Source organism: Dasypus novemcinctus, chromosome 7, assembly GCF_030445035.2.
Source record: "Dasypus novemcinctus isolate mDasNov1 chromosome 7, mDasNov1.1.hap2, whole genome shotgun sequence".
Taxonomy (NCBI): domain Eukaryota; kingdom Metazoa; phylum Chordata; class Mammalia; order Cingulata; family Dasypodidae; genus Dasypus; species Dasypus novemcinctus.
The window spans coordinates 1,026,407-1,051,324 of record NC_080679.1 but is presented as its reverse complement, the minus strand read 5'-3'; the positions used below and the strand labels follow the sequence as shown (position 1 = coordinate 1,051,324).

The following is a 24,918-nucleotide window of genomic DNA, read 5'->3' as shown; positions in this document are numbered from 1 at the left end:
CCACGTAGCAGTGCCCCCACCCCACCCCGGTGTCTCTGCTTTGGTGGAACAGTACACCCACCTTTATGCGGGAGCTCTCATCAGTTTGTTATTCACAAACATATATACCAACTATTTTTTAGGGAGAGCAAATGCCCCCAAGCTAGTTATCGGTGCCTGCTCTTTGCGCAGCGAGAGCCGCGTCCCAAGAGAGGCGGCAGGACGAGCCCTGCGAGTCGCTCTGCACTCCCTGAGCGGGTGCCGCTGTGCGCTTTTACCAGGTGTCAGGCTCTGACTTGTGTGCAAGGGGTCGAGGGGCAAGATACTCCTGCGGGAAATATTTCTTTAAATTATAAGTGTTTTTGTATTTTAAAACATTTATTAATAGAGAAATTATTTCATGAATTTGATCTTTTCTTAAATCCTCTTTAGATTTGGCTTGAACCTCTGAAACCCATCATTAGGCAAGTACGAAGTAAGTGCATTTTTAACTCTAAACTTCTGCTCATTTAAGATGCTTTGTTCTTGAATGTTCAGATTCAAGGCATGCCAGATGTCTGTCATCACCAACAGCTGGTGAACTTGGAAGTCGTGTTGGCTGTTTGGTTTTGAACTGCTATATATGGGGGGCAATAAACTTACCTAAGATCACTCTAGGTTACTTGCCGCAATATTTTGGAAGGAACAGGATACACTGTTTGATATCAGCTTAATTTTTGCACCGTATACAAAAATTAGCATGTAATTTTTCTCTAAGTTATGAGAAGACATTGGGATTTCTCTTTTAAGTCACTTTTTTTTTTAAGAAGGTACCAGCGAGTGAACCCAGGACCTTGTACGTGGGAAGCAGATGCTCAACCACTGAGCTACATCCACTCCACTCCCCAGTGAGAATTGGTTTTTTGTCTGTTTTTAGGAGGTACTGGGGATCGAACCCAAGACCTCGTACATGGGAAGCAGGCACTCAACCACTGAGCTACATCCACTCCCCTTAAGTAACTTTTTAATAAAATAGTTTGTACTGTTCTATAATTATAAACATAATTTTAATTATTTTTGCTCTATTAAGTTTTTTAAACTATGCCTTACAGTAGTGTTTCTTATGCTTATGTGAGAGTAGAGAATGAAGTGGTCTCTAGTTGCCTGAGGTTGCCTCTGTCCTTTTAAGTTCTAAATCGAGGCACAGTGTGTGTGAAGTGACTTTGTTAAGCACAGATAAGATTGAGGTTGCCAAAACATTTAGCAAAATAGCTCCTCTTTTTTTGTGAAAATCGTATGGCCGTGCTGTTTTAGTATTTCAATAAAGCTAAGTTTCAGATCACCCATGAATCATATGGCTTTTCTTTACAGTAATCCATATATTCTAGTTCCATACCCCCTACAATAGATAGTGGAAACATTTTTGTTCACTAAAGTATATAAGAGTTTCAAAAACATCATCTTTTTTTACTACTGCTGCTACTAATAGTGTAAAAAGTAGCATCATAAATAGGGACAGGAATATATTCTTAAAATTTCAATATGCAATTTCATACTGGTTTTTAGGGTTTGTGTAAATCTGCTTAATGCAGAAGGTTTTTAAATTGTCTCTGATACGCATTACTATTACATAGGAATCATAATTTCATGTGTACAAAATTCCTTAATTTCTCATTTGAAAAGGTGTCCTTTAATTGTCCACTTGAAAGCACTAACCCAGTTACACTGTAATACGTAGGAAAGAGTAGCTCTGGAGATAGACTGTATTGTGACGCTTAAAGCTCTCCTTCCCCAGGACCGAGGAACACGGTGCTCCGCCTGGCCGTCAAGTTCTTCCCGCCTGATCCGGGGCAGCTGCAGGAAGAACACACAAGGTACAGAGCTGCTCGAGCAGCAGCGGGCAGGGCGCCCGCCCCCCGTCCGCCTCCACGCGCCCGGGCAGGGCGCCCGCCCCCCGTCCACCTCCACGCGCCTGGGCAGGGTGCCCGCCCCCTGTCCGCCTCCATGCACCCTCCACCTCCACACACCTGGACAGGGCTCCTGCGCTCCGACCGCCTCCACGCACCAGGGCAGGGCGCCCACTCCCCATCCACCTCCACGCACCTGGGCAGGGCTTGAGCCCGGAGACCCTAAGCTGACCGGGTTCAGCGTAGAGGGGTCAAAAGAAGCTTCCACAACAACGGATGTGAATAAGACTCTACAGAAGGGCTGGCGGTACAGATTGAGGGTAAAAGGGACATCAAGGTGGAGGCACCTGAACAGGGGAGACGCGTGTGCAGGTTCCTACTGGGAACCGTAGGTCATCCCTTTGGTGCTGCTCTGCTGAATTCAAGATTGATACTTTGCAGAGGTGATTGAAAGATGTGGACTGTGTTTCCTGACCATGCATGTATCAATTTTATAATAACAAAGTAACAACTTAAAAACTGATTCAAGGGGAGCAATCTGTTCATGTGGTTGAGCACCCGCTTCCCCTGTTTGAGGTCCCAGGTTCAATCCCTGGTACCTCCTAAAAACCAAACAAACTAAATAAAATAAAATAAAAGCCAACTCAAAACCCCAGGTTAGAAATAAGATAAAGAAGAAGCAGAGTGCAGTGGTGGTTGTAGTGATGGTGACAATAACATTTTAGCAGAAAATGGATTCAGAAATGAATCCTGGACATCTTACGAACATTTCTCTAGAAGGCGGTTCACGTTAGTTCACCCCTTATTTTTATCAGTGAGGAAACTCAAGCCCAGGGAGCTCAGGGGATGTTTTAATGTGAGAACACAGAGCTAACCCTAATAGTGTGTTAAATGCCTGACATTCTGGAAAAAGCGTCCCCTGGAGGAGTGTCTTCTGAGAGTGGAGGCCTGCGGAGTGCCTGCCTGCAGCGGTGGGCGGCCGCGCTGCTCCTTTGGGACCTGCAGTCCAGCTGCGGCTTGTTCCAGGAAGTCACTTCTACAATACTCCCTCCTATTTTTAATTTAAAATAAATATTTTAAAACACACCAACAGCTTTTTACTTAAATAGGAAACTCAAAACTTTAAAGTTATACTTTAAAAATCCTCATTCATGGAAATGATTAAAACAGTGTTTTACAGATTTTCAGTTTTTTCATGAAACATCACTGGTATTTCTGCCAATATCATCCACATATTTTAAAGATTTTACCACTGACTTCCATGTCATGTATTCAACATAATTAGCAATATTAACTGGTACTACAATGAGACCCCTGAAAATTAACTCCCCGCTGCCAAAAGTTGTTAGTTTTGGTTCTTTTTTTTTTCTTTTTTTTTTAATTATTTATTTTTAAAACTTACATTCAGAAAATATGAGGTCCCATTCAACCCCACCGCCCCCTCCCCCCACTCCCCCCACAGCAACACTCTCTCCCATCATCGTGACACATCCATTGCATCTGGTAAGTACATCTCTGAAGTTTTGGTTCTAAAGTACAATAAATACAATAGGAGACTAATCTCACGCAAGCAATTTGATTATTTCCTAATTTTCTCAAAGATAGTGATTCTCACTTTCTACAGGCATATGTTCCACAGCAGGAAAAATATCTTGGCAGAGAGAGGTCTAGAAACATAATTTTCCCTCTTTTTTGAGGCTTTATAACAGTGAACACTAACAGGAGGCGGGGAAAGACAAGGCCTGGTCACTGCCACTGTCAGTCTCATTAGGGTGGTGAATGAAAAACAAAATGAACTTTTTGTCCTAAACCTAAATTCAAAACAGGATCTTTTGACATGGAAGCAAGAATATCAGTATTGCCATAAACTATAGTCCATAACTGCACTGATTGTATTTTCCCCCTTGTAGTAGTGACGTGCATTGTTCTGGTTCATAGAAGCGCATTCTTGTATTTGCACTGTTATCCCCACCCACCCACCTCCGGCCCGCTGTGTTATTCCGTCCCTAGATTATTCTTTAGCTCTTTGAATTGACATTTACATCCCTAGACTACCCCTTTCAGCCACAACCACAGTAGCCTTTTTAAAATGTATTCATGCATCTCCTAAAAAGTAACAGTGGTGGCTTTATCACAGTATGTCCATTATCATCAGCGTGGTTAAGGGTGTACCAGGCTTCTCCAAGAAATACACTTTTCTTAGGGGTCACCCTAAAACGTCCTGTTTACCCAGTTCGGAAGTGCTCAAAAAAGCAATTCCGTGAGTTGCTGATGCTTTTTTTGTACCAGTATATGTCAGAAAACGTTTCATATCTTCAAAATCCAACTCATATAAAGTAAATCAAATCCTCTCGTAAGTAGAGGCATCTGCCATTTTCAGTAAATTGCCACCTTTAATCCAACCGGCAGTGTCCCCCAAAAGGGTCCCGGAGAAACAGTTGTAACCATATGAAAATAGGGTTTTTGACACAGAATCAAAAGTTATTTCAGTTTCCTTTGCTTTTGTAGTCAAGGCCACAATAACAATACTTAATGCACTTTTTCCCGGTGATATAGTAAAGCCCAGTGTTATTTCATTTGAGCTTACAGTTCCTGGTCTGAATTAGACTTTAAATTGCACTGTACACACATTTGGTGTAATCTGTTGATCGCCCCCAGCCGCTCCTGAACGGTCCTTCTGCACCTCTCCCTGCACCCAGTTCACACCACAAGTGTCCTGGTCACTGGAATCCTTCCCAGACTTCTCTTAGGAGATTGGTGTTTTGATTCTGATCATTTAAAGTTATTTATTCGGGAAGTACATGTTTATTGTGAAAAAGAAAAATTTTAATTAAGCCATGTAGGGTAAAAGTGAAAGTTCCCCTTGGCTACCTGCTCGCCCCACCTCACTTCCCAGGTGAGTGTTACCTTGCAGGTGAATTCACGGGGTGTACGTGGGCAGAAGGCTCTGAGTTACCATGTCTGGCCAAGCAGTATCAGACTATGCATATGGACATCTTTCTATATTAATATATATGGCTCTATCCAAACTTATTTCCAATCTTATATTAATGCACATTTAGATTATTTCCAGTTTTCCTGCTGTAATGTTGCAAATAAACATCCTCTTCCACATATCTTTGTGAACTCAAGAGGGTATTTCTGCAGGAAAGATTTATATAAGTAGGATTACTGCATTACAGAGTATGCACATTTTAACAGTTAAAAGAAAGTAATAAATTTTATGCACTAGGGTGTAGACTCCAGCAGGGACGGGGCGTGGTCCTGTTTTGTGTGTTTCCGGCTAGAGCAGAGCGAGCACTCAGGAACAGTTTTTATGACGACAGGAAGACACCAGTGTCGTCATGGCTCCCAGCTGCAGGCCCAGATAGCGTCACTCTTGAAAATTTTATGGCCACATTTTAAACTGTGTCTTACTTGGATATTTCTGCTGTTTCATCAAACTGTGAGTGTGATGGGAGAACGGTGGATCTCGAACTTCCTCCCCGAAGGAGCTGCCCCCAGTCACCTCATGTGGGCCCTGGCGCCGTGCGCATCGGGGCGTTCCGTGCCGAGCGCCTGAGTCTTCTCGGGCGGGCGTGGCCCAGTCCTGCGGAATCCCTTGGCCGTTCGCCCTCCGGCGGCTGACGGCGCCACGTGGATGCCCTCTGTGCCCCCCCGCCGCCACAGGCAGCACTTGCCACCCGGTCACTGCTGGCGGCCGCCGCCCGCTCACGGGGCTGGTTCGGCCCACGCCGCCCGCGGGGTTCTGACCTCTGGCGTTGACACCCTTCTAGGTACTTGTTTGTGCTGCAGCTCAAGAGGGACCTGCTGGAGGAGCGGCTGACCTGCCACGAGAACACGGCTGCCCTCCTGGCCGCCCACCTCCTGCAGGGTGAGTGCCCGCGGGGGCAGCGCGGGGTGCTCCTACCTCGGCGTGTGGTCAAGCGAACACTGACCGCTGCGGAGCAGGACTCCCTGAGGCGGGCGGTCTCCACCCAGCACGCGCGGCTGTGGCGCTTGCTCCTGCGTCCTTCCCAGCGGCACCCCGGCCGGGACGCAGGCTCCACGGCACCCACACCCTCTGCAGAGCCCGCTGGGGTCAGAGTCCTGTCCCTGTCCAGCCAGCTGAGCGCTGAGTCTTGAGGGGGAAAAACATCTCTTCAGTGTCTCCCACACAGCAAGAAATGGTTCAGAAGTACATAAAGAATTTTAGTTACTTCAAAAACAAATGGTGGGAGGGATGTGGCTCAAGTGGTCGAGCGCCTGCCTCCCACATGGGAGGCCCCCTAAAAACAGAGCAACGAACGAACGGAGCAGCCAACTTGGGGAGCCGATGTGGCCCAGGGCTAGAGCGCCGGCGTCCCCCGCACGAGGCCTGGGGCGTCGCGTCCTTGCCCTGGTACGTCACATACGTATGTGCATACACACACACCTGACCTCACATACTTAGCATACTTGCCTGCATACGTGCACACACACACCTGACCTCACATACACACATACGTATACACACACCTGTACCTCACACACCTGCATGCCTACATACCTGCCTACACACGTACCTCACATACCTGCATACCTACCTACATAAGTGCACACACACACCTGACCTCACATACCTACCTACATACACTCGCCTGTACCTCACGTATCTACCCACCTACCTACATGCGTACACACACCTGGTGTGTGCATACACACGTGCGTAAGGGAGGCGTAAGGAGCAGTGGAGCTGGAAGCGTTCCCAGGCCCCAGGAAGCCACCTGCGGGGAGCTGGGAGGAAGCGGAGGCCACCGTCGCCTCGGGCCAGCAGCTGGGCCACAGCTTCTGGCACAGAACTGGTGTTTCTGAAATGGGGGTGCCACAGTGTCAGCAGCACTTAGCTCACCAGAGCGCGGGTTGCTTGTAGGTGCTGGGTGCCCGAGGCCCGCCCTCCTGGTGGCACGGCCCAGGGCAGCAGCTTCAGAGCCGCGGATGCGCGTTCTCAGGCCGCTTTCCAGGACCGCTGTGAGCCACTTGCTGGAGGGCCGGTGTGGCTTTGTTGGACCCTATTATAACAGCTTTCCCGTCTATAATTTTCTCTTTAAAAACGTGCTGCTTGGAGTGAAGGAAACTAGAGACCTGACAACTGAAGGCAGGCCTTGCTTCAGAACTGCGCCTCTGGGGAGTCAGACCCAAACGGGGTGTGAGTTTTAGTCGTCGCGGGGGAGGCTGTGGGTGACTGCCCTGGTTTGGAGGAAACGGGGACTCAGGTGTTGAGCAGGCCGGGTGACGTGGTGACAGCGGACTCTGAAACTGTTCGCAGGGGTAAAAGATGTTTTTATTGTACTTGCAGCTTTTATGTGAGTTTGAGATTTGTTTCAGAACAGAAGAACATTGCTTAAAATTGTTGGGCTTCCCTAGTCTTTCTAAAACATTTGTAGCCGTAGAATACATGAAATTAGAAAGAGACATTATTTCCAAAGAAATTTGGGCAGTCCTGAAGGAAAAAGTTATTTAAAATGAATTAGCCTAGAAACTTAATAAAATATGCTATTCACAGTATCCCTGAGACAACTTACGTATAAAGCATGTTTTAAAACTTAATTCAGGGAAGCAGACTTGGCCCAGTGGTTAGGGCGTCCGTCTACCACATGGGAGGTCCGCAGTTCAGACCCCGGGCCTCCTTGACCCATGTGGAGCTGGCCCATGCACAGTGCTGATGCGCGCAAGGAGTGCCGTGCCACGCAGGGGTGTCCCCCGCGTAGGGGAGCCCCACGCGGAAGGAGTGCGCCCCTGTAAGGAGAGCCGCCCAGCGTGAAAGAAAGTGCAGCCTGCCGAGGAATGGCACCACACACATGGAGAGCTGACACAAGATGACGCAACAAAGAGAAACACCGATTCCCATGCTGCTGACAACAACAGAAGCAGACAAGGAAGAACACGCAGCAAATAGATACAGAGAACAGACAACTGAGGGGGAGGGGAGAGAAATAAATAAATAAATCTTTAAAAAAATTAATTTAAAAAAACTTAAATAGTAAGCGCACACATGAAACTGGAGGCTTAGCACTGGCCTCTCGAGTCACCCAAAAAGTCTTTGGTCTTCAAAAGTCAGAAAAGAATCTCATCACCTGCTTTACATTGCCCTTAATTGCCTTTTAACAGCATAAAATATTTGGAAAAATAAAATCCAAAACCTTGGATATATTATTTCACTACTGATTTAGGATATATATTGGTTTTTTTTAATTTATGCATTTGCATATACAGACACTTACCTTTTACTTTGTCTAAAAATGAGAATTCCTGACTTTTACTACTTTGTCTCAGCGGAAATAGGAGACTACGATGAGCTCCTGGATCGAGAGCACCTCAGCGCCAGTGAGTACCTGCCAGCCCAGGAGCGCTCCCTGGAGAAGATCCTGGAATTCCACCGCAAGCACGTGTGAGTGCGGTGTCCCTGGGCGGCACGGTGGAGAAGACGCCGGGGTGGGGGGACAGCGGGTGGCCGTGGGCAGGGGTCGCGGGAGGGCCGAATGGGCCAGCTAGCTCGGTGTTTGTTTAGTTATGGTAAAATATACGTAACAAACACCATTTCCGCCATTTTTAAGCGCCCAGCTGACATTGTGTCGACGGTGTTGTGTGGTCGTCACTACCCTCCCGCTCCCAGCAGAAGTCCTCTGCCCGTTCAGCAGTAACTCCCCATTCCCCGTCCCCACTCCAATCACTCTGTCCTGGTTCCTGAGTCCATAAGTTTGCTTTTTCTAATTGTTTCACATCCGTGAGGTCGTCCAGTGTTTGTCCTTTCGTGTCTGGCCTTACCCAGCATGATGGCTGAGCTTCATCCATGTTTTCACATGAATCAGAACTTCATTCCTTTCTACAGATAAATAACACTCCCTTGTGTGGCTAGACCAGTTGTTTACCCTCCCATCTGTTCATGGACACCTGGACTGCCGCCCCCTTGTGGGGGTCGTGAGTAACGCTGCTGTGCACATCGGGTGCAAATGTGCTCGAGTGCCTGGTCTCAGCTATTCGGGGTACATGCCTCGCAGCGGGACTGCCAGGCCAGGTCCGTGGAATGGGAGGTGACGACATGGTGACAGCACCTGGAGCCGTGATGGGGAGATGGGAGCAGAGAGCCACGCCTCCGCCTGTGCACATGTGCGTGTCTCAAGGCGAGTGCTTTACACCCCGAGAAAGCCGCTGGGAAGCCCCTTCCTCACGTGAGCCCTGGGGCACGGGGCACGGCCAGCATCCTGCTAATGCAGCGGTAACCTTGTTTGCCAGCGTCGTCAAAAGTTCGTGTGCACACCTTTTACCTTCTTCTAACCAGTTTTATTGGTACATATTAATAAAGCAGACAGTCCATCCTAAGTGTACACTCAGTGGTATTTGGTATCATCACATATTTGGGCATTCATCACTTCAGTCATTATTAGAGCATTTTCATTATTCCAGTGATAATAAAAAATGGACCAAAAAATGTCTACCCTTAATAATCACTTCTCAGTCTCTACTTCCCCTGCCATACAGAGCTGCTATTCTGTTTCCATCTTTCTAATTTATTTGTATTTATATTTTATATAGATGGAGTCAAACAATATGCAGTACTTTTTGTCTAGTTCTTTCACTTAATTTCCTTTTTTTTTACCCTTAATGGAAGATAATTACTATTGTTATACACTACAAAATATCCATATTTTGCTTTGGTTGTATTTTTGCCTGATATTAAAATATTGTAACATTAACGTTCATTTCCTTGGTTTCAAAGAAAAAATAAGTATGCAATATTACCCATCCTCATATTTCACATGAGATTTTGCTGTGCTATGAAGTCCCATTTTACATTTTTCAGCTTTCCTTCCAGTAATATACGTTACCTAGACTTTCCCTTTCAACCGCTGTCTTACCCGTATATTATCAGCACTGCTAGTTACAAACACTCTATTGTGCTTTCACCATTTTGAAAGATTTACAAACAACCTTTTTACCAGTTCTGCACAGGTTAACCCTCAGCTTCCCATTCTCTAACTTCCTCCTATTTTCTAGTGACCTGTATTATAGTTTTAACTCCATGACTTTATACAGTATATTTAGTTCATAATAGCACAGTCATATCCTTTTGTGTTTGGCTTGCTTCAGTCAATATAATATCCTCCAGGTTGTCATATGCTTCATGACTTCATTTCTTTGTACAGTTGCATAATATTCCATCATGTGTATACACCACAATTTGTTTATTCATCCATCAGTTGATGGACACCTGGGTTGTTCCATCTTTGACAATCACGAATAATGGCGCTATGAACATCTGTGTGCAGCTGTCTGTTCGTGTCACTGCGCTCAGTTCTGGGTGTGTTCCCAGTGGTGGTATTGCAGGGTCACAGGGCAAGTCTGTACTCAGCTTCTTTAGGAGCTGCCGAGCGTCCTCCACGGAGGCCGTGCCGCTCTGCATTCCCACCAACAGTGAATAAGTGTTCCTGTCTCTCCACACCCTCTCCAACACTTACAGTTCTCTGTCTTTTTAATAGTGGCCATTCTAATAGGTATGCAAAGATAACTCATTGTAGCTTTGATTGGCATTTCCCTAATCACTGTGATGTTGAACATTTTTTCATGTGTCTTTTCACCATTTGTATTTCTTCTTTGGTCAATTGTCTATTCAGATCTTTCACCCATTTATTAATTGGATTGTTTTTTTATTGTTGAGTTGTAGCATCTCTTTTTGTATCATGCATATTAAACCCTTGTCAGATATGTGATTTACAGATACTCTAATGAGTTGGCTGCATTTTCACCCTTTTGACAAAGTCTTTGAGGTGCAAAAGTGTTTATTTTTGATGAGGTCCAATTCTATTTTTCTTTTGTTGCTCAAGCTTTGGGTGTAAGATTTAATAGACCCCCCACTTGCCACCAGATCTTAAAGATGTTTCCCTACATTTTCTCCTGGAAGTTTCGTTGTCCTGGCTTTCATATTTAGGTCCCTGATGCGTTTGGAGTTGGTTCTTGTATAGGGAGTGAGGTAGGGGTTCTTTTTCATTCTTTTGTTTATGGGTGTCCAGTTCTCCCAGCAGCATTTGTTGAAGAGACTGTTTGGTCCCAGTAACATGGACTTGGTAGGTTTGTCAAAAGCCAGTCGGCCTTGGAGGTGAGGGTCTATTTCTGGACTCTCATTTCTATTCTGTTGCTCTATGTATCTTTTTTTTTTTCCAATGTATCTATCTTTATGCCAATGCCATGCTGTTTTGACCCCTGTAGCTTTGTAATATGTTCCAAGGTCAGGCACATCGAGCTTCTTTTTTAGGATTTTTTTTTGTTATTCAGGTGCCCTTTCCCTTTCAAATAAATTTGATTATTGCCTTTTCTATATCTATAAAGTAGGCTGTTGGAATTTTTATTGCTCTTGCATTGAATCTACAAATCAGTTTGGGTAAGATTGACAACTTCAAGATATTTAGTCTTCCAAGGCAGGAACACGGAATGTCTTTCCATTTGTTTAGGTCTTCATTGATTTCTTTTAGTAGTGTTTGGTTTTTTTCTGCATATAGATTCTATACAACTTTGGTTAAATTGATTCCTGGGTATTTGAGTCTTTTTGTTGCTGTTGTAAAAGGAATTTTTTTCCTGATTTCCTTCTCAGATTGTTCAGTACTAGTGTACAGAAAAGTTACTTATTTTTCTGTTGATCCTGTATTCCTGTCACTTTGTTGAACTCATTTATTAGCTCAAGTCTTTTTCGCAAACATTTCAGAGTTTTCTAAATGTGGGATTATGTCATCTGCAAATAGAGTTTTATTTCTTTTCCTGTTTGGATGCCTTTTTTTTTCTGGTCTAATTGCTGTAGCTAGAGCTTCTAGCACAATGTTGAATAAATGACAGCATCCTTGTCCCTTCCCCACTGAGTATGATGTTAGCCATGGGTTTTTCATATGTGCCCTTTTTCATACTGATGAACTTTCCTTCTATTCCTGTCTTTCAAAGTGTTTTTATCAAGAGAGTATGCTGGATTTTGTTGAAAGCCTTTTCTGCAGTGATCAAGATGATCATGTGTTTTTTTCCCTTCAATTTATTTATGTGGTGTATTTTGCTCATTTATTTTCTTATGCTGAAGCACCTTTGCATACCAGGAGTAAATCCTATTTGGTCGTGATGTGTAAGTCTTTTGACATGCTGTTGGATTCATTTTGCAAATATTTCCTTGAGATTTTTGCATCTGTGTTCATTAGAGAGATTGGTCTGTAATTTTCTTTTCTTGTAGTGTCTTTATCTGGCTTTGGTGTTAGGCTGATGTTGGCTTCATAAAATGTGCTGGGTAATTTCCCACCTCTTCATTATTTTGGAAGCATTTAAACAAGATTGGCGTTAATTCTTCTCAAAGTGTTTATGAAGCCATCTGGTCCCGGAATTTCATCTGTTGGGAGATTTCTGACGACTGATTCAATCTGTTTAAATGTGATTGGTTTGTTGAGTTGTATTTCTTGTAGAGTCGGCATAGATTGTGCATTTCTAGGAATGTGTCCATTTCATTTAGGTTGTCTAATTTGTTGCATACAGTTTTCTAATAATATCCTCTGATGACCCTTTTTATTTCTGTGGGGTTAGCTGTCACAGCCCCCTTTTGTTTAATATTTGATTTATTTTTATCTTTTCTCTTTTTTCTTTGTTAATCTAGCTAAGGGTTTGTCAGTTTTATTGATCTTCTCAAAAAACCAGCTTTTGGTTTTGTTGATCTCCTGTATTGTTTTTTTTCTTATCAATTTCATTGATTTCTGCTCTAATCTTTTATCATTTTTTTCCTTCTGCTTACTGTGGGATTGGTTTGCTGTTCTTTTTCTAGTTCCTCCAGGTGTTCAGTTAGGCCTTTGATTTTATCTCTTCCTTTTTAATGTAGGTATTTAGGGCTATAAATTTTCTTTTCAGTACTGCCTTTTTCTGTATCCCATACGTTTTGATAAGTTGTTTCTCATTTTCATTCATCTCAAGATTTTCACTAATTTCTCTTACAGTTTCTTCTCTGACTCACTGTTAGGATGTGTTGTTCACCCTCCACCCTTTGGCAAATTTTCCCCCTTTCCTGTCTATTACTGATCTCCAGCTTCATTCTATTATGATCTGACCAAAGGGCTTTATATGATTTCTTTCTTTTTATATTTTTTGAGACCTGCTTTGTAACCTAACATGTGATCTCTCCTGGAGAAAGATCCATGAGCTCTTGAGAAGAATGAATAACCCACTGATTTTGGATGCAGCATTCTGTCTATGTCTGTTAGGTCTCATGCATTTCTGTTATTGTTCAGGTTCTCTGTTTCCTTGTTGGTCTCTGTCTGGTTGTTCTGTCTAATGAGGTGAGTTGGTGTATGTTGGCCTCCGCTGCGGCACTGCAGGCGGGTCACTGCCGGGGATCGGGCCTACGCCACGGCCTGACCGGGGCGGCAGCGGGCGGCTCAAGGCTTGGGGGACGCGCGGTTCGATGGAGGAAAAACCACGGAGACGAGGTCTATGCGCAGGTCTGATTTTATTCGGGAAGTACATGGGGTTTTATAGTGTCATGGAGGCGGGGAGGTTGTGGGAGGGGCATGTCCGCGGGGCAGCTGAGGATTGGCTGCAGAGGCAAGGGCGGACCTGCGGTTTATGACGTAAGCCATTGATGGCAGAGGGGGTTGTTTCCGAGGTTGTGCCGGGGCGGATACGGGATGAGGGCGGTTGAAATGAGGCGGGGAGAACAGCGATCGGCTGGGAGGGGGAAGATAACAGTGGCTGGGAGGAGGGGCAGAGGGAGGCAGCAGCACAAACTGCTGCTGAGAAGGGCCATAATACAGGGAGGTTACGAGGAACAGGCGGGCAAAGTGTAAGGAAGCGAAAGGCAGGGTGGGAGCAGGGGACAATTGCTCCCTCTTTCAAAAATAAGAACGCACAGGTTTTGTGGGATTGACATTTTGTAGGGAGGAAAGATGAGGGGGGTGAGAGGAGGGGAAATAGGAGAGAAAGGAACGAGGAGGGGCTACCGGCAGGGGGCGTGGGGGCACGAGGGGGGCGTGAGCAGAGGGGAGGGCGGCTGAAATGCCCGATTCCCCATGCGGAGGGCAGAGAACCCGTACCCGCAGCTCGAGGCGACCACGATGGGCCCTATCGATGGCCGCCTCCTGCCACCTCCGTGAGCCACACCTGGGCGTGCCGGGCCTCCTCGGGAAGGGGATGGCTTTGGGAGAGGACTAGGACAGCTGTGGCCAAGAGCCTTTGCTGCTCTCGGTGCTGGCGAACGGACTTGCGGATACAGCAGGCGAGGCCTAGGAGGAGGAGGAGAAGGAGGAAAAGGAAGGCGTAGAGGAGGAGGCTGGAGGGTTGGAGAAGGGAGAGGAATTTTTGGAGCACGTCTCTAAGGAGGGAAGCTGAGAGGGTTGGGGGCTTGATGGATTCGAGGGTGAGGATGTGTTGCTGGAGGGAGTGGGTGTAGTTGAGGAAGGAGGTGTTGTAAGAGGAAAACATCCATTGGCGTAGTGCAAGGCGGGCGGTCACCGACGAGTTGACGGGGTGGGGGGTTAAGCAGAAGCTAGAGAGGGGCCAACGGGCATCACAGGTGGTGGTGGCTATGTCGTAGAGGGCGGCAACGTCAGCGGCGAGCAGGTCGATTTGCTGCTGTAGGTTGAATAAGGCTTGGTGGTGAAGGTAGTTGATGTTGCTTTGGTCGCCGAGGGCAAGGGCTGCTGCTGTGGATGCGTTGATGACGGAGGAGGCAGCGCCAGAAGAGACGGCAAGGGCCGCCGCCGCGGTGGTGGCGGCTGCAAGGGATGCGAGGACGGCAGCAGTAATGGCGGCTGTGATGCCAAAATCTCGGGGGTGGCGAGAAAGGGGGGATCTACCAGCTGGGGGGCAACCCAGTCGGGGGAGTCAACGGGGAGCCACACAACGCGGGGCTGCATCACCAGAAGGCGGAAGGGAAGGAAGAGTTCCAGTGGTTTGCGAGGCTGCAGTTGGCGAGGGTGGATTCGGAAGGAGGGGGGCATAAAAGGAAATAGTAAGGGTGTCGAACGAACGGGGTGGAGGTGAAGGTGACGTTGGGGGGAGGGGTTGTAGGCGAGGAGACAGTATGGGTGATAACCGAGACATTGGCGTGGGAGACAAGGCAATTGGGGTGGCAGGTAAGGGCGCGGAGATCGAAGCAGGTGTGGGGGTTGCACAGGGACATGACGCTAAACGTGCGGGGGACCAGGGGGGAAACTTGGAAGGGGTTTGCATAGCAGGGGGTAAGGTTGTGGGGGTCGGAGATGTTGCAGGGGGCTCCGTGGAAGAGGCCACCAATGCGAGGCGTGGGGTAGAGGCAGGGGGTCCAAGGGAAAGTGGGAAGGCGGGCCAGCAGGGTGTCGGCGTGGCAGGGCTGGACGAGGGGCCGCATGAAGGGGTGGGAACTGGGCATGGGGGCGGAGTTGGTGGGGAAAAGCCAGGGACCTGTGACATTGAGAGCGGAGGCGTTGAAGGAGGAGTTGACGTTGAGGGGGGAGGTGGGGGAGAGGTCAAGAAGAGTGGCGTTGGTGAGAAAAAGGCAGGAGTTATTGCGGGGGTTTACGCACAGGGAAAGGTTGGTGACGAACTGCAAGGCGTCGAGGGAAATAGGGATGGAGACATTTGGCAACGACGAGGAGACAGGAAGGGCGAGGGGGTCGCAGCTTTCTGGGAGGAAGTCGCAGTTGGGGGAGTACATGGTGGGGAAGGTGGGGGAGTGAGGGGAGAGAAAGAGGAAACCAGGCGGTTGAAGAAGGGCGGCCCAAAGGGGCGTGGCCTGGGCTGAGGAGGCTAAGGAGAGCATAATGATGAGAAGGTGTAGGAGGGGGGGGGTGGTAGGAGGGCGCGGGGCAGGGGAGGCGCGAGCACGACGGAGAAGCTGGAGAATTTGCTGCTCGATGGAGGCATCTTCGAGGGAGAGACGGCTCAAGCGGCGGACAAGAAGACGACGTCGACGTCGCTCGCGGCGGGAGAGAGCTGGCGTGGTCCCTGCGGGTGATGGCGCAGGAGGGGCAGACTCAGGCGGGCTCGACTGGGCGACTGGAGGCGTCATCTGCAATGACAAGAGGAGAAAAACCTCACGGGGGGGGGTGAGGTGCGGAGAGGGGCCATCATTATGGCAGGGGGGAATCATCAGGGGGAAGGGGGTCGGGAGGTGGAAGGTCGGCAGGGCCGTGTGGAGTGAAGGGCTTAACAAGACGAGCAGGGATCCAGACAGGCTGGGGTGCAGATTCCGGGAAGACGCAGGCAAATCCTCGCCCTTGGGTGAGAAGGGGCGCTGGTCCGGTCCACTTGCTAGTGAGCGGGTCGCACCAGAGGACGAGAGGGGCCGGAGTGGGCCGGTAAGAGGGCCCCCAGTGCTTGTGGACGGGCGAAAGCCCCTCAGAGTCAGAGGTCATCAGGTTGTGCTGGATGAGCACCTGCGTGGCCCCAGTGCTTGTGGACGGGCGAAAGCCCCTCAGAGTCAGAGGTCATCAGGTTGTGCTGGATGAGCACCTGCGTGACTGTTTCACGTGGGGTGAGGCGGGGTTGAGTCTCTCTAGTCTTCTGGACGAGGATCTTGAGGGTTTGGTGAATTCTTTCAACAAGTCCTTGGCCTTGCGGGTTGTATGCGATGCCGAAGTGGTGGGTGATGTTGTAGAGCTTCACAAACTCGGCAAAGGCGGCGCTGCGGTAGGCGGGGCCATTATCTGTCTTTATGTCCCAAGGGACTCCCATGAAGAGGATGGCTTCCCGGAGCGCTTGAGTGGCATACTTGGCAGACTCTCCCGGGAGGGCGACGGCGTAGCAGAGGTGCGAAAACGTATCGATGGCAACATGAAGGAACTTCCATCGGCCAAAGGAAGCGACATGTGTGACATCTAATTGCCATCTAGAGTTGGGCCGCAATCCACGCGGGTTGACACCCTGGGGCTGGAGTGGCCCCAGGGGCAGCAAAGGTGCGCAGGAGCGGCACGCACGCACCAGATGTTTGCATGTCTCGATGGGAAGTTCTGGGAGGAGTCGATGGAGGGCGGGCACACCAAGATGGAAGCGCGCATGCAAGGTCTTTGCCTGGTTGATAATGTCTCCTACGGCAGCTGCAGGGCTGAGGGCATTGATGGAAGCACCTTGGGCGGCCTGGTCAGCGAGATGGTTGCCGCGAGCCAAGGGGCCTGGGAGGCCTGAGTGGCTCCTAACATGGGCAATGAACCAGGGTTGTCGCCGCCTCTCTAAGAGGAGTTGAAGGTCAGCTAAGGCCAGGTTGATGTCCCGGTTGCCGATGCTAGCAGGCGGCAGGAAGGCCGCAAAGGCAAGGATACGAGAGACCTGCAGGCAGTAGAGACTGTCCGTGAAGATATTTACTGGCTGGTCCTGGAGGTATTGGAGAGCCAGAGTGACGGCTTTCAATTCGGCCACTTGGACAGAGCTGCTATGTCGGCGGGTGTGGCAGAGGGGTTGTGTGGAGTTGGGCTTGTAGAGGACTATAGCAAGGCAGTGCTTGGAGGCGTCAGTGAAGGCGATGGCGGCGTTGGGGAGTGGCTTGGAGGACGGGAACGGGAAATGGTCAGGAGCTGCGACGGGGAGCGTGCTGAGGCCTTGTATGAGGCGGTGCTGGGGGAAGTGATTATCGAATGGGCCGGAGAATAGGAGGAACAGTGCCTGCATATCTATGGAGTCCTTTAGCAAGTGAGTGACCTGCTGAGTTGTAAGGGGCCAAATGATGACATCTGGATGACGCCCGTAATGGTGGGTGGAGCGCTCAACAAGGGCGATGGCGAGCTGCGCGAACAGGACGGATTGGGGGGTGATTTTGCGAAGCTTGCTTTTGGCTAAATGGACCCACAGGAGTGGACCGTCCTGCCAGATGAGGCCAGTGGGGGTCCCACGGGTGGGAAGGACGAGTCCTGCAAATGGCTTGTCTGGGTCTATTCGCTGGAGCAAGCAGTCCATTAGGGCAGAGTTGACACAGCTCAGGGCGCACTCTGCTTCATACGACAGGGTGACCCTCTTTGTGGGTGCCTGTGATGGTGGGCCAGTGGTCTGAAGGAGCTGGAACAGAGGCTGCAGCTGATGTGTGGTGACTGGCAGCGACGGGCGCAGCCAGTTGAGCTGGCCACAAAGCTGTTGGAGATCATGGAGCGTCATGGTTTTGGGGACGTTTATAAGCAGCGCCATGGGCGTGACCGTTTCCGAGATTTCAAAGCCCAAGAATTGAAACGGTGGGTGGAAAACGGCTTTCTCTATGTTGATTTGAAGACCGATATCTTCCAGATTGGAGAGAAGACTGGCAACTATAGCCTGTAGTTTTGGCTCGCTCGGATGGGCTACAAGGATGTCATCCATGTAATGCACGATAGTGGCCTCGGAGGTTAAGGGCTCAATAGCAGTAGCCACAAACAGCTGGCAGATGGCAGGGCTGTTCTTCATGCCTTGGGGGAGGACTTTCCACTGATACCGTTTGGCAGGCCGGTGGTGGTTGGGCTGGGGAACAGTAAAGGCGAACCGTGGGCGGTCATCCGGATGCAGGGGGATAGAGAAGAAGCAGTCCTTGATGTCGAGGACTGCCACATACCAATCTCGCGGGAAGGCTGACGGGTGAGGCATGCCGGGCTGAGGAGAGCCCATGGGTTTGATGTGCTTGTTAACCTCTCGCAGGTCGTGGAGGAGGCGTGGCTTGCCAGATTTTTTGATGATGAAAAAAATGGGAGTATTGTATGGACTGGTGGAGGGCTCAACATGGCCAGCACGGAGCTGCTCTTCCACGAGGTCCTGAAGAATAGCTAGTTTCGGGGCAGTCATAGGCCATTGCTCCACCCAAATGGGTTCCTCTGTGTCCCATTGCAGAGGAACGGGTGCTGGAGGTCGAACGCGAGCAACGGCCAAAACTATTGGGGGGGCAGCGATGGCTGCAAAGTAAAAAGAACGGCGCCTGACTGGTGAAGAATGTCGCGCCCCCAAAGGACTTGCTTGATATCCCTGAGAACCAGGGGACGGAAGAACCCTGACCGTCCATCGGTGTCATGCCAGGCAAGATCTTCAGCCGCCTGTTGCGAGGAGGACTGGCCTGTGGCGCCTACGATGACGGGTCCGGCTGTGAGTGGGAAGTCACGAGCTTGGGAGAGTGGGATGCAGGAGATTTCGGCGCCGGTGTCAAGAAGGCCGTCCATCCACTTTCCATTGACCTTGATGGTGAGGCGCGGCTGCGAAGCGGGCGACATGGGAACGGTCCAGTGGATGCCTACGGGCGGGGCTGGCGCGGGGCGATTGGAGCCTCTTGGTGGCGGGGCTGAGGCTTGCCCCGCTGCCCGTTTAAAGGCTGTCTCGGAACATGGCAATCGCGAGCCCAATGATACCCTTTTCCACAGCGCGGGCAGGGGGTGGAGGGCGGCCGGGCGGCAGGAACAGGGCGCGGTGGTGGCACCATAGGCTGGACTACGGGTTGCGGCGGAGCCGGAAGGTTGGGGCACTCCCGAGCAAAGTGGCCCAATTCGCCGCAGCGGAAGCAGGTGTTGGTTGTTTGGACTGCCACGACAATAGCCGCTGCAAGCGCAGATGCTTGCCCAGAAACTCCGGAGCATGCGAGGACCCAGTCTTGGAGCGGCTTGTCACGAAGGGGACGAATGATGGCTTTGCAAGCTGGGTTAGCCCCCTCCTGCAGGATGTCCTTAACGAAGGACTCGCGGGCTGCATTGCCGACAACTCGCCTCTCTGCAGCGGCCTGCACACGAGCTACGAACTCATTAAACGGCTCCTCAGGTTTTTGGAAAAGCTTCACGAGGGGCTCTGGGGCGGCCGCGGCGCACGAACGGAAGGCTCGAAAAACACAGTCACGGAGCTGGATGAAAAACCCAGGCGGGGTGGCAGTGTAGGCGCTGGGATCGCCGTAAGGGCCGAACCCGAGAAATGCGTTTGCAGGGTAATGCACACCCTGACGAGCATTGTCGGCAATCTGATTGTCGATCAGGACACCGAGATGGGCTCGCCAGTCAATGAATTGCCCGGGGGAGAGAACCGCTCGGGCTAGGGAGATCCAGTCGTAGGGGATGCAGCGAGGGATGGCCATACGCTCGAGAAGGTCTTGGGCATGAGGGCTGGCAAGGCCATCCTCTTTTATCGCGTTGCGGAGCATTTGGATGTCTTTGGGAGAAAAGGGCACCCACGCTTGTGGGCTCTGCGGAGTGCGAGCGGGATTGAGGGGGAACATCTGAGCCAGAGGCGGAGTGGGGGAGGTGAGAAAGGCGGTGTCGTACGCTGGTGGAGGAGGATTCCCGATGCTCCCGCTATTGCTGGGGCAGGCGGGAGGTGAAGCGGGCCATGGAGGTGAGGCATGGGCGGTGCCACCGGGCGCCGGCCAGGAGGGCGCGGCGGCAACGGTGTTTCTGATTGGCCAAGATGGCGGCACGGTGACGTCACGCCTGACATCACTTCTGGCCTCGGGCCAAGATGGAGGAGTGGCCACGTCATTTCCAGGTACAGGCCAAGATGGCACCGGAGGCTCTGCCGGTTTAGCCGAAAATGGCGATCGGCAGGCATCCGGGACGGGACCGGATGGCGACGAGACAGGAAGAGGTGGGTAAAGGCGGGAAGAGGGCGCTGAGGAAGAAGAAGGAGGAGGTGCGCCATGTTGGCATTGTTTGCAGGACGCGGTGGGGGGGGGGGAGAAGGCGGGGGGTCGCCATGTTGGTTGGGGTCCGGATCGGAGGCTGTGGGGGGATCCAGTTTGAGCGCGGCCTCTAGCTCGGCGGACAGAGAACGAGCATCGTCCTCTCCATCAGGATCGCAGGTGAGAGGGTGGCTAGGCTCACAGGCGAGAGCGGAGGCAGGGGAGGGCACACCTTGGAGACAGGCGCGGATAGCGACGAGGGTCGGGATAAGGCCGGGGGGAAACTGCTTGCGATCGTGCTCCATAGCGGACGTCACCCGCTGAATTAAACGTTCGTAGGTCTCTGGGCTCCAGAGAGCACAGGTGACGAGCCAAGGGTTAAAGGGTAGGAGAAGGTCCCAATACCGCTGTAGCTGACGGAGAGAGACCTTCACGTGGTGAGTCTCTAAGAGGGCAGCGAGCAGGCGGACTTGAGGAACCTGACGGGATGAGAGGGAGGCCCCCATTGCGGCAGAGGGCTCAGGAGGGGGGTGAAGGGAGCAACGCCGGAGAGTCCCTACCTTGAGCGGCGGCACGGGAGGACGGCGATGGGTCCCGTGCGAGGGGTCAGCAGCGGGCTGGCCAGACAAGGGGCCGTAGCTGGGGTCCCTGTTTGGGCGCCACCTGTTGGCCTCCGCTGCGGCACTGCAGGCGGGTCACTGCAGGCGAGTCGCTGCCGGGGATCGGGCCTACGCCACGGCCTGACCGGGGCGGCAGCGGGCGGCTCAAGGCTTGGTGGGGACGCGCGGTTCGATGGAGGAAAAACCACGGAGACGAGGTCTATGCGCAGGTCTGATTTTATTCGGGAAGTACATGGGGTTTTATAGTGTCATGGAGGCGGGGAGGTTGTGGGAGGGGCATGTCCGCGGGGCAGCTGAGGATTGGCTGCAGAGGCAAGGGCGGACCTGCGGTTTATGACGTAAGCCATTGATGGCAGAGGGGGTTGTTTCCGAGGTTGTGCCGGGGCAGATACGGGATGAGGGCGGTTGAAATGAGGCGGGGAGAACAGCGATCGGCTGGGAGGGGGAAGATAACAGTGGCTGGGAGGAGGGGCGGAGGGAGGCAGCAGCACAAACTGCTGCTGAGAAGGGCCATAATACAGGGAGGTTACGAGGAACAGGCGGGCAAAGTGTAAGGAAGCGAAAGGCAGGGTGGGAGCAGGGGACAGGTGTATAGAAGTAGTTTATTATTGTAGAGATGTCTATTTCTCCCTTCAGTTTTTCAATATTTTGGGGCACCCTGATGAGATGCATATTTATTTATTTCTGTTACTTCTTTCTAGTGGGCCGTCCCTTTTATTAATATATAAAGGCCTTCTGTATCACAGCTTTTTGCATTTAGTCTTCTTTGTCTGATACTAGTATAGCTACCCCTGCTCTATTTTGGTTACTATTTGTGTAGAATATCTTTCCAGCCTTTCATTTTCCGCCAATTTGTATACCTGTATCTAAGGTGAGTCTTGTTGATAGCATATTATTTTTATCCATTCTCTCAGCCTATAATTTTTCATTGGAAGTTTAAGCCATTCATATTCATTATAATAAAGGCATTATTTCCTTCCACCATTTTATTCTTTGACTCTCATCTGTCATATATTTTTGTCCCTTTTTACTCTTGGTTGTCCTTTCTGCTCTTCTTCCCGTCTGCACACTCCTCGCCTCACTCGCCTGTCCTTCTCTTTCAGGCGCTAATGCTTCCTGCAAAGCCAGATCCTTTTTTACGGACTCTCTTAGTTTGTGTTTTTTGTGAATATTTTAAACTCAACTCTATATTAAAGGACAGTTTTGCCATGTGAAGAATTTTCAGCTGGCACTTTTTCTTTCGGTATCCTAATTCTATCCTACTACTTCTCATCTCCGTGGTTTCTGATGAGAAATCTACTCCAAGTCTTAACTGGGCGTCCCTTGTATGTGAGTGAGTGCTTCTCCCTTGCTGCTCTCAAAATTTTTTCTTTATTTTTAGTGTTTCACAACTTGAGTAGTATATCTTGGTACAGGTCTCTTCAGATTTATTATGATTGGAGTACACGGTGCTTCTTGGACATGTAAATTCCTTTCTTTAATGAGAGTTGGGAAATGTTCAGCTGCTGTTCCCTCAGTACCCTTTCTGCCCCTTTCCATTCTGCTGTCCTTCTGGAACCCCCGTGACACGCACGCTGGTGCACTTTGTTTCATCATTCAACTCCCGGGGCCCCTGCTCAATTTTCTCTGTTCTTTTCTCTCTTTGATTTCAGCTGTTCTGTCTTCAGTATTATTAATTTTTTCTTCTTTCATTCCAAGTCTGCTGTTGTATGCCTTTAATGTGTTTTTGATCTCACTATCTTTCATTCCCATGAGCTCTATTACTTTCTGTTAGGTTTTCCAAATTCTTTGTACTCACTCAGTGTCTTCTTGGTGTCATTTCTCTCTTTAGCCATATTGTCTTTAAACTTGTTGATTTAATTTGGGAGATTTATATGAATGTCATTATTAGTTGCCTCAAATCCGTGTCTCTTTTGGGGCTTTGATATGTTTCTTTGCTTGGGCCATTTCTTCTGGTTTCTTGGTATGGTTTGTAATTTTTTGCTGATGTTACTCAGATGCTCAATTTCTCTCTTTCCTAGGAATTTAGTGGCAGGAGGCTGTGTTAACTGCTGTTCTTTGATTCTTGGTTCAACCTGTTCTGGGTCTTTAGGATTGTCCTTGTTTGTTGCTCACATCTGGGCCCTGGACCCAGTAATTGTTTGCAGACCCTCTTCCCAGGGCCCTGGGGAGGGGGCTATAAAGGCCAGAAAAAACCTCTCGTTGTTACTTCTGGTTTCCTCCCATGACGTCCTTGGCCTGCCAGCAGATGGCGCTCAGGCAGCTCTCAGTTCACTGGCTGGTTGGGATGTGTTTGCAGCAACAGCCTGGAGGCTCAGAGCCCCGTGATTCAAACTTTCTCAGAGACAGTTCTCCAGCCTTCACTGGCAGCCCCCTCCTCCCCAGGTGGGAAGTAATTCCACTTCCCTCTGCATCCTCAACCAGTCCCGGTCAGTAGAGAGGGAGATTGGGAGGACTGCATCTCTTGGGTCCCTTGCCTGCTCCCAGGGCCTGCAGTGGCTCAGCCGCGCTGGCCTGGAAGGCTGCTGGACACAGCGAAATCCGCGGGTCAGAAGGTGAGCCGGGCTCGGGCTGCGTCCCTGTCTCCTGTTTCCTGGGGAGGTGGGTCCCTGGGCTTTGTGGAAGCCGCTGGCCACGGCAGGTGCGGAGCCGTCTGCTCCCAGTGGGCGCCTGCAGCAGCGTTTGCCTGCTCTGCCCAGTCTCCCACTGAGGTCCTTTCCTGTGCCGCTCTCCCTTCAGGCCGCACCCAGCCTTCCCCTGGCGCCCTGAACCCTTGAACGTCTTGTTCAGGCTGTTCCTGCCTGTCCTTTAAGTGTTTTTCTGGGAGAGAAGAGAGTCCTGTGTCTCTGTGTCTCCATCGTCCCAGATGTCACACCTTTTATCTTTTCATCATTCTGTGTATAGGTTTTTGTAAAGACAGTGTTCTACTTTTGTTTTAATCAGGATGAATTTCTTAGATTGTCCTGTGTTTCTGAAGGTCCTTCCTTCACCTGCTGAAGCACCCTTTAAGCACTGTGGATGATACCGAAGACGTGACTTTCTTGACTGTCTCATTTCCTTGAGATCTTAGAGATGGCCGGAGAAGACTGGACAGTGGCTGTGTAGATTGGACTTGCTTAGGGGACTCTTGCATTTCCGTAGATAGATAAAGTTTATATAGAAATAAGCAGGCGTAGACTTTAGCTCTTCTTTCATGTTCAGTTTTACAGCTTCTGAAGATTTCTAAAATGCATTCTAGTTTTCTTAAGACCATGTAACTGCCAGGAGCAAACTGGAGGTCTCGAGGTCTGGGTGTCTCGTGAGTGCAGAGAGCCCTGTTAGAGACGGGCAACAGGCGCAGGAGGCTGGTGGCATCTCGTCTGTTCTCTGTGTGTGGTATTGGCAGATGGTGTGGCATTTTGAATTTGGTGAGTCCCAAGAAAAGACTGTTCTTGAACTAATCCATCCCTGTGGGTCTGTGTCCTTGTGACTGGACAACGCCCACGAGGCGTGACCCTCTTACTGGAGCTTTATGTACACGGAGACAGAGAAGCAGGGCAAGAGAGCCACGATTTGACCCTGCCGTGTGAGAGAGGACTCGAGGAGCGCCATCAGCCAGAGCTGACGCCAAAGCGCCCAAGAGGCCGGGCCCCAGAGCGGCTCGAGGCTGAAGAGACGGGCCCTGGGCCTGGCCGCCCGCAGCCGGGCTCGGGGCGGTGGAGGCTGCGGGGGGGGGAAGGCAGGGCCCGGCAGGCCGGCCGCCGGCCTCACCCCCTGGCAGGACCCAGCATCACCAGCTCTGGCTGGCGAGAAGGCACCTCTGACGGTGCCTCAACTCGGGCATTTCACGGCCTCGGAGCTGGACGCTTTTCCGTAAACAAAATCCCTGTTAGGAGAGCCA

General features: G+C 50.3%; 1 protein-coding gene across 2 annotated transcripts in view; it reads left to right on the top strand.

Moving 5' to 3' along the window:
• Positions 1 to 24,918, top strand: part of FARP2 (FERM, ARH/RhoGEF and pleckstrin domain protein 2) — a 105,641-nt gene that overhangs the window by 57,810 nt on the left and 22,913 nt on the right. For both annotated transcript variants that reach the window (XM_058299682.2, XM_004473894.3), the window contains exons 4-7: positions 412 to 454; positions 1,754 to 1,832; positions 5,642 to 5,739; positions 8,160 to 8,274. In XM_058299682.2, coding sequence (XP_058155665.1) covers positions 412 to 454; positions 1,754 to 1,832; positions 5,642 to 5,739; positions 8,160 to 8,274 — 335 coding nt within the window. The remainder of the gene's footprint in view (positions 1 to 411; positions 455 to 1,753; positions 1,833 to 5,641; positions 5,740 to 8,159; positions 8,275 to 24,918) is intronic.